The sequence below is a fragment of the Tetrao urogallus genome, assembly GCF_951394365.1.
Source record: "Tetrao urogallus genome assembly, chromosome: 28".
Classification (NCBI taxonomy): Eukaryota; Metazoa; Chordata; class Aves; order Galliformes; family Phasianidae; genus Tetrao; species Tetrao urogallus.
Window position 1 is genome coordinate 1,208,864 of NC_136841.1, and position 9,251 is coordinate 1,218,114.

At 62.5% G+C, this 9,251-nt stretch overlaps 2 protein-coding genes across 2 annotated transcripts; both read left to right on the plus strand.

The window, feature by feature from the left end:
- Positions 1 to 193: 193 nt before the first annotated feature.
- RAB25 (RAB25, member RAS oncogene family) lies at positions 194 to 3,434 on the plus strand (the record flags this gene model as incomplete). The annotated part of the gene is made up of 5 exons (XM_079547630.1): positions 194 to 233; positions 1,307 to 1,502; positions 2,251 to 2,444; positions 2,530 to 2,610; positions 3,304 to 3,434. The coding sequence occupies 5 exons, from the start codon at positions 194 to 196 to the stop codon at positions 3,432 to 3,434; spliced, it is 642 nt and encodes a 213-aa protein (XP_079403756.1).
- Positions 3,435 to 4,594: 1,160 nt separating this feature from the next.
- LOC306956267 (ras-related protein Rab-11A-like) lies at positions 4,595 to 8,265 on the plus strand (the record flags this gene model as incomplete). Its single annotated transcript, XM_079547629.1, has 5 exons — positions 4,595 to 4,634; positions 5,620 to 5,815; positions 5,891 to 6,084; positions 6,325 to 6,405; positions 8,129 to 8,265. The coding sequence occupies 5 exons, from the start codon at positions 4,595 to 4,597 to the stop codon at positions 8,263 to 8,265; spliced, it is 648 nt and encodes a 215-aa protein (XP_079403755.1).
- Between the last annotated feature and the right edge of the window lie 986 nt (positions 8,266 to 9,251).

The following is a 9,251-nucleotide window of genomic DNA, read 5'->3' on the forward strand; positions in this document are numbered from 1 at the left end:
CTGACTGCACTCGCCACTGGGACTCCCCCTCACTGCTGGGACCCCCCTCATCGCTGGGACCCCGCTCACACCCTGGCAGTAAGGAGACTTTGCCCCCCGTGTTCCCTGCAGCCCGCCCCGCTCCGTGCTCTGCAGAGAGAAGGAGGAAACCTCTGGCAGAGGGAAGGAGGAAACTGGGTGGCAGCTGGGAGCTATGAGCAGTGCCGAGGAGGACTACAACTTCGTCTTTAAAGGTGAGGGGGTTCCCAGAAGGACGGGGCAGGAGGACTGGGGGACCCCGGCTCTGGAGTGCCCTCTCCAGTCTGTGGGTTCCCAGAGCAAGGTGGGACCAGGGCTGTGCTTGTGGCTGATGTGGCCCTGCAGAGTTCCTGGGATGGAGGGGGGCACTGGCCTCAGCCATGTCCCATAGGTGGGGGGAAGTTGGGGTGTCCCATGGTAGTGGGGTTGGGGTGCTGCCTGGTGTCCCATGGTGGTGGGGTTGGGGTGCCCCTTGGTGGTGGGGTCGGGGTGCTGCCTGGTGTCCCGTAGTGCTGGTGGGGAGGTCAGGGTGCTGCCTGGTGTTGCATAGTGGTGGGATTGGGGTGCTGCCTGGTGTTGCATAGTGCTGGTGGGGTCGGGGTGCTGCCTGGTGTCCCATGGTGGTGATGGGGAGGTCAGGGTGTGGCCTGGAAGTACAGGGAACCCTCAGCCACCCTGAGCCGTCAGCAGGCAGGGAAGGGACGCAGATGGGGACACACACATCTGCAGCTGCCACAGCAGCAGATTGGGCGCAGGGAGCAGCGGGCTCTGAAGTCATCCTGCTGCAGTGCCGGCCGGGGGCATCCTGTGCTCTGTGCTCATCCCCTGAGGAGCAGCAGCCCGGGGCACTGGGTGCCACCGCAGCGATGTCCCCATGGCTCCGCAGGACCCTCACCCCGCTCCTGCGGCCGGGACATCGGCCCCCGGGACATCGGCCCCGAGCAACGTGGGGGCTGATGGAGACCCCCGAGAGGGGCTGAGAGCTCCCAGCATGGGGGTGGGGACTGCGTGTGCTTAAGGATCGACTGTGCTGGGTCTGAAGCCGTCTGTCTGCCCATCTCTGGGCTGCTCGAGAACCGCAGGGGGCAGGGGCAGCGTGGGCAGGGGGCTGCTTTGCTCCTTTTTCTTCCTTTTCTGTAAGGCTCCCAGGGGTGTCTGCGCACCCTGTGGCTGCGGGGACGCCCCAGTGCCACAGTGCTGCAGCGGTGGGATGCCGGTGGTCTGGTCGAGGCCGGGAAGAGTTGTCTGAGCTGACTTGAATCCAGTGGGATCCCTCTTCTCTCCTCAGTGGTTCTGATTGGGGAATCCGGCGTGGGCAAAACCAACCTGCTGTCCCGCTTCACCCGCAACGAGTTCAACCACGACAGCCGCACCACCATCGGCGTGGAGTTCTCCACCCGCACCATCCTGGTGGGAGACGCCGCGGTGAAGGCACAGATCTGGGACACGGCCGGGCTGGAGCGGTACCGCGCCATCACCTCTGCGTAAGGGGGGATGGTACCCGAGGGTGCCCTGTGGATCAGTGGGTGCCCCATGGGTGGGTGGATGGCCTATAGATGGGTGGGTGCCCTATAGATGGTTGGGTGCTCTGTAGGCGGATGGGTAGGTGGCCTATAGATGGGGGTGCTCTATAGGTGGATGGGTGCCCCACGGATGGGTGTCCCATGGATGAGTGGGTGACCTATAGATGGATGGGTGCCCCATGGATGGGTGGGTGCCCCATGGATGGGTGGGTGTCCCATGGATGGGTGGGTGTCCCATGGATGGATGGGTGTCCCATGGATGGGTGGGTGTCCCATGGATGGGTGGGTGTCCCATGGATGGGTGGGTGTCCCATGGATGAGTGGGTGCCCCATGGATGGATGAGTGTCCCATGGATGGATGAGTGTCCCATGGATGGGTGGGTGCCCTATAGATGGGTGGGTGCCCTATGGGTGGGTGTCCATTGGGTGCCCCATGGATGAGTGCCGTATGGATGAACGAGTGCCCCATGGATGGATGGGTGGGTGCCCCATGAATGGATGTCCCATTGGGTGCCCCATGGATGGATGGGTGTCTTATAGACGGGCGCCCCATTGAGTACCCCACGGATGGATTCCCTATGGATGAACGAATGCCCCATGGATGCACGTCCCCGTGGGTTCCCCATGGATGGCTGCCCCACGCTCACATCCCTGCGAGGATGCTCCATGGCTGCCTGCGGCACAGGGCAAAGATGGGCTGCTCCCGCAGGTACTACCGTGGGGCTGTGGGCGCTCTGGTCGTCTTTGACATCACCAAGCACCAGACGTACGACGTGGTGGAGCGCTGGCTGAAGGAGCTCTATGACCACGCCGAGGCCAGCATCGTGGTCATGCTGGTGGGCAACAAGAGCGACCTGGCGCAGGCGCGGGAGGTGCCCACGGAGGAGGCGAAAATGTTTGCAGGTACGGCGTTGTGCCACCCCGACGTGGGGACCCCAAAGGGAACCCAGTGGGGTCCGCAGGGTCTCAGGGACCGCTGTCCTTGCAGAGAACAACGGGCTGCTCTTCATTGAGACGTCGGCGCTGGACTCCACCAACGTCGAGCAGGCGTTTGAGACCGTCCTGAAGGGTGGGTGCCGGGGATGCTCCGCGCCTCTCCTCCGCCCTGCCCCGCCTGAGCTCCCTGCCTGGTTTCGGTGTTGTCTTTCTGGCTGGTTGGGTTTCCGGCTCTTTGTGCTGGGCGTTCCGCTCTGGTTCCATTGCCGGGGCCCCGGGCAGCACCACGGGCGCCTTGTCCCCCTGTAATCCACGGTCCGGTCCGGATGTGCTGCCTGACTCAGTGTCTGCAGCTCTGCAGAGCAACCCGCAGGGATGTGGGGCAGAGGGGGGCAATGGCAGCTGGGAGCGTCTCCCCAGGAATGGGAATGTAGGGCAGGGGCACCTCAGGGTACGCTGAGCTGTGCCCTGCTGTGCCGTGCCCTGCCCTGCTGTGCCCTGCTGTGCCCTGCTGTGCCCTGCTGTGCTGTGCCCTGCTGTGCCATGCTGTGCCGCGCTGTGCCGTGCCGTGCTGTGCCATCCCCACGAGCTTCCAGCCCTGATCCTCGCGGGGCCAGAGAGAAGCCGAGGGAAGCAGGGGAAGTTGGAGGGTGCTCCCTGTCCCCCGCCTCGGCCGTGGGGACGCAACCGGAGGGAGAACGGCTTCCCCCCGCAGAGCGGCCGCCATCCCCCACGTCGTCGCTGGGGACTCCCAGCGCTGCGCCTGCCGAGCACCGAGCCGTGCCGGCGCCCCCAGCAGACGCGGCCCCGCTTTGTGTTTCCGCAGAGATCTTCAGCAAAGTGCAGAAGCAGAAGCAGAGGAGCAGCCAAAGCAGCACGGTGTCACTCGGCAGCGAGAGCCCCGACGGCGCTGCCCCAGCGCAGGCGGAAAAGCGCCCGTGCTGCGTGGCCATCTGAGCTCGTCCCGAGGCTCGCGGCCGCCGGCACAGCTCGGTGGCGACCGACCCGCCGTGCCGCCCGTTGTCCCGGCGCGGCGGCAGCCCGGAGCGCGGCCGTGCTCCGCCGTGAGCAGCGCGAGGCGTCGCCGCAGCTCCGCTCGGTGTCGGTCCGTCCCCGCGGCGCAGATGCGCTGAGTGCCGCCGCCGCTTCTCCGCAGGGCCGCGCGGCTGCGGGAGCCGCTGCCGTTGTGCCGTTGCTGCCCCGGTGCCGTCGCGCTCCGTCTCTGTGCCGCCCACCACGGATGCGCCCGTCCCCACCGCTCTCCAGCCCCGCTGGGAGCCGCTCGGGGGTCGCTGCATCCCGAGCCCGACGGGGCTCTAAGAAAGAACCCTAAGGGAGGAAGCAGCTGTGCCCACCCTGCGCTCCTCTGTCCCCATCTCGGTGTGCCGTGGGCCCGTCCGACGGCACAACGCGGCCCGCGGCCCCTCTGCTCACCCGGCGCAGCCATTAAAGGACTGTGAAAGGCAGCTGTGCTGGGCTGGGATCGCTGACTGATCGTGGCCTCGTCCCCGGTGCCCCGCCTGGCTCACAGCCCAGCCCCACGTGCGTTCCATCCCCATGCAGCCTGTCTGTATTCCCATCCGTATCCCTATTCCGCCCCATTCCATCCCATTCCATCCCTATTGCCATCCCAATCCTATCTCCGATCCCACCTGTATTCCCATCCCATCTTTATTCTTATCCCCATTCCGATCCCTGTTCCCATCCCATTCCTTCTGACTCCATTCCACTCCATCTGATCCCATCCCCTTCCCCATCTTTATTCCCATCCCATCCCTATTCTAATTCCTGTTCCTATCCCCCCCTCCCCATTTTAATCCCTGTTCCCACCCCACTCCCTTCCACGCCGTTCCGCTCCATCTAATCGCATCCCATCCCCAATCCAATCCCTGTTCCCATCCCATTCCTCCCCTCTCCATCTCGTCCCATTCCCACCTCGCAGCTCCCCCCTCACACCTGCCCCCAGCGGAGCACCTGGGCGGTGACGGGCAGCACCGACAGCCAATGGCTGCGAAGGAAGGAGAGTTGCGGGACCAATGGGAGCGCGGGGCTGCCCCCCGGGGCGGAGCGGGGCGGAAATCCCCGCTGTTCCCAGTGCGGCCGCGGCACTGCGCAGGATGCGGGGCAAGGATGAGGAGTACGACTTCCTCTTCAAGGGTGTGTGGGGCACGGGGACGGGGTTGGGGAAGGGGTTGAGGTTGGAGTTTGGGCACTGGGATGGGTCGGGATGGGGTGGGAGTTGGGCACGGGAATGGGGTTGGGAATGGGGTTGAGTTGGGTTGGGGATGGGAATGGGGATGAGATTGGGATCGGGCACAGGAATGGGGTTGAGGATGGAGATGGATGGGGATGGGACTCCACATGGGGCAGCACCGGAGTTGCTCGCAACAGGATGGGGCAGGGGGCAGCCAACAACCCCACTCCCCCCCCCTCCAAGCAGCACCAGCCGGGGTTGACCCCTCCCCACCGTGAGTCAGCCCCTCCTGCCGGGCCGGGCTGCCCCACCACCACGCACCCCCACCGAGGGGAATCCTATCCAGGGCCGTTCTGGGGGTCTCCCCGAACACCCCACAGCTTTCAGTGCCTTCTGCTGCTCACTGAGTTCCGTTTCCCCACTGTCCCCCTGCCGGGGGGCTGCTTGGCCCACTGTAGCAAGCGGGAGCTGTGGGTCAGTCCCGGTGAACCACCTCCCCCTCCCCCCAGCTCGATTCCATCTGGGTGTTGGAGGACGAATGACACAGGCAGTTGGGGAATGAAAAGTAAATAAAATCAAAACCCGGTGAGTCACCAACTCGACAAACTCGAGAGGGGAGAAACGGGAGCGACGTCCCAGAACCTGTTTCACCGCATTCTACCAGAATGCGCTCATCCAGCCCACAGCCCGGGACTTAGGGCTCAGGGTGCTGCAGCCGGACCGCAATTTGGGTCCTCAGTTGGGTGCCCTCAGGGCTGGAGATGGGCTGGAGTCCCCTGCTGTGTTTATGGGGCTCCACCTGGAGCCCCGTGTTGGGCAGATCCCATTAACCCCCCCTGCTCGTTGATGGGTCCCCACTCGTGTTGAACTCTGGTGGTTCCCCATTCGAGCTGGGCTGTGGATGGCGATGCCTGGGGGGGGACTGACGCTGCGCTCCTTACACCCCAGTGGTGCTCATCGGGGACTCGGGCGTGGGGAAGAGCAACCTGCTGTCCCGCTTCACCCGCAACGAGTTCAACCTGGAGAGCAAGAGCACCATCGGGGTGGAGTTTGCCACCCGGAGCATCCAGGTGGACAACAAGACGGTGAAGGCACAGATCTGGGACACGGCCGGGCAGGAGCGGTACCGCGCCATCACCTCCGCGTGAGCGTCCCCCCCTCCCTGCGCCCACACCCCATAACCTGGGCTCTGACCCCCCGCACCCATCGCTGCCCCCAGGTACTACCGCGGGGCGGTGGGAGCGCTGCTGGTGTACGACATCGCCAAGTACCTGACGTACGAGAACGCCGAGCGCTGGCTGACGGAGCTGCAGGACCACGCCGACGCCAACATCGTCATCATGTTGGTGGGCAACAAGAGCGACCTGCGGCACCTGCGTGCCGTGCCCACCGACGAGGCCCGGAGCTTTGCAGGTAAATTCATCTCCTGTTGATCTCAGCACGTGTGGCGGTGCCGTCGTTGGGTTGGATGGGGTGATGGGCGGCCTGATCTTCGGGAACTATCAGCTCACGTTGGAGCTGGGTGGGCTTTAAGGTGCCCTCCAACCTCAGCCATTCCATGGTTGCCCCCCATGAGCTCTGCTGGGCTTTAAGGTGCCCTCCAACCTCAGCCGTTCTGTGGTTGCACCCCATGAGCTCTCCCCGTTGCTGCAGAGAAGAATGGGCTCTCCTTCCTTGAGACGTCGGCTCTGGATTCCACCAACGTGGAGACGGCGTTCCACAACATCCTCTCTGGTAAGGATGGGGGATGAGGTGGCTTTGGGGTTGTGTCCCCCCAGAATCCATTCTGTGAGCTGTGGGCTTGGGTCCAGCACGCTGCCATGGGGAGATGTGGGCGCTCCCAGCCCACCGAACCTGACTCGACCTTAATCCTAACAACAACCCTAACCAAACTCCAACCCAAGCCCAACCTTAATCCCAACCCTAATCCTAACCCCAGCCTTAGCCCCAAACCTGATTCTAACCCCAAATCCTAATCCTAACCCCAGCCCCAACCCTAACCCCAACTCGAGCTTTAATCCTAACCCTAACTCCAACCTCAAACGCAACAATAACCCTAATCCTAATCCCAACCTTAACCTCATCCTGAATCCCAACCCCAACCTGAACCCTAATCTTAAACCTGACCCAACTCTCAATCCCAACCGTAACACGATGGGAACTGCAACCCCTGCCCTAACTCTCACCCCAAACCCACCCTTAACACCAACCCCTCCCCAGCCTAACTCTAACCCCAACTCCAACCCCTTCCCTAACTGTAACCCCAAGCCCAGCCCTACCATAACCTAACCCTAGCCCCAATCCCAATTCTGACCTAACTCTAACCCCAAACCCAGCCTCAAATCTAATCCAACCCAAACCCCAATTCCTAACCCTAACCTAACTCGAACCCCAACCCCAAACCCAACCCTAACCCCAAACCCCGCCCTAAACTACCTCTAATCCCAACCCAACCCTCACCCCAACCCCTTACCTTAACATAATCCCAACCCCCACCCTAACCTAACTCTAACTCCAAACCCAGCCCCCAAACCAAACCCAATCCTAACCTAATTCTAACCCCAAACTCAACCCTAACCCCTCCCCTAAACTAATTCTAACCCTAACCCAACTCCTACTCTCACCTAAATCTAACCCCAAACCCAATCTTAAACCCAACCCTCACCCAACCCAACCCCCACCCTAACTGACCTTAAACCCAACCCTAACCTAGTCCCAACCCCAACCCGTAACCTAATTCCAACCCCAAACCCAAACTTAACCCCAACCCCTACCCCTCTCTTACCCTAACCCAGCCCCAAACCAAATCGTAACCCCAACCCCTCCCTGAACCAAACTCTAACCCAGCCCAGCCTCAATCCCAACCCAACCCCAACCCAACCTCAACCCCAACCCAACCTCAACCCAAACTCAACCCCAGCCCAACCTCAACCTCAAACCAACCCCAACCCAACGCCAACCCCAGCCCAACCTCAACCCCAACCTCAACCCCAACCCAACCCAAACCCAACCCCAACCCCAACCCAACCTCAACCCAACCCCAACCCCAGCCCAACCTCAACCCCGACCCAACCTCAACCTCAAACCAACCCCAACCCAACCCCAACCCAACCCCAACCTCAACCCAACCTCAACCCAATGCCAACCCCAGCTCAACCTCAACCCCAAACCAACTCCAACCCCAACCTCAACGTTATCCAACCCCATCCCCAGCCCAACCTCAACCTAACCCCAACCTCAACTCAACCCAACCCCATCCCCAGCCCAACTGAGCCCATCCTCAACCCAATCCAACCCAACCCCAGCCCAACATCAACCCAACCCAACCTCAACCTAACCCAACCCCAGCCCAACCCCAACGCAGCCCCAGCCCCCAGCTGCACACTGTGGGTCAGGCAGACCCCTCACTGGGAATCGGACATTTAAGAAGTGCTGCTGTTCCCCCCTCTGCCGGCAGAGATCTATCGCAGCGCGGCACAGCGGCAGATCGCGGCGCAGCCCGAGGCGCAGTTCGGCCCCAGCAGCTCCGTGGAGCCCATCCAGGTGCTGCCCACGCAGGACGGCCGCCAGGCGCAGTGCTGTCAGAGCATCTGAGCCTCTGCTCAGCGCCTTCCTCAGCGACGCTGCGGGACGCTGCTGTGCGCTGCCTTCCTCCCCGCGTTTATGAAGGACCTGCAGCGAGGGAAGGGAGAAGCATCCCTGTGTTGTATCCATATTTACGTAGGAGCTGCACAAAAGAGAACAGAAGAGCATCTCTTCCTCATCCCTGCACTGGTGTAGGACTTACACTAAGGGAGGGGAGAAACATCTCTGTGTTGTCCCTGAATTTATGTAGGACCCACACGAAAGGGGAGGGAGAAACATCTCCACGTTATCCCTCGTGTTTACGTAGGATCTGCGCCCTCCTGCTGGGGTTTGGGCTGCATCACCCCCCATGTCACCCCAACGTGTCCCCATGTCACCCCCATGTCCTCGCGTCCCTCTGCCACAGTCACAGCAGTTCCAGCAGTCCCTACAAAGGGAAGAGCCTCAGTATCTGCTGGGTATCCTCCCCCCCAGGGCAGCTGTGGGGGAGCAGGGGGGTCCCCAGGAGGGCGTCCCCATCACGGGGTGTCGGGGGGGTTGGGGGGTCCCTCTGTCCCTGCTGGGTTCACCTGGGGATGAAGTGGGTGAAGTGGGAATGCGGGACAAAGCCCAGTGTGAAGTCAGTGTCGGGGTTCCTGGTCATTTCGGTCCTGGTCAGTTTGGTCCTGGAGGCTCCTGCAGGTCCTTATGGTCCTGGTCCTCATGGTCCTGGAAGCTCCTGCAGGTCCTTATGGTCCTGGAGGCTCCTGCAGGTCCTCCCGGTCCTGGCCATCCCTTCAGGTCCTCACGGTCTGGTGACTCCTGCTGCTCGTTCAGCTCCTGCTCGCTGTGCTTCCGGAGCCTCGTCCTGGTTTTTCCGGCCCTGGTCGTTGCGCTCCTGGAGGCTCCTATGGCCGCTGTGGTCCTGGAGGTTCCTCCTGCTGGTCAGTTTTTCTGGAGGCCCTTTCTGGTCGCTGTGGTCCCTGCTTGAGCGAGGCATCGCGTCGGCTCTGTGC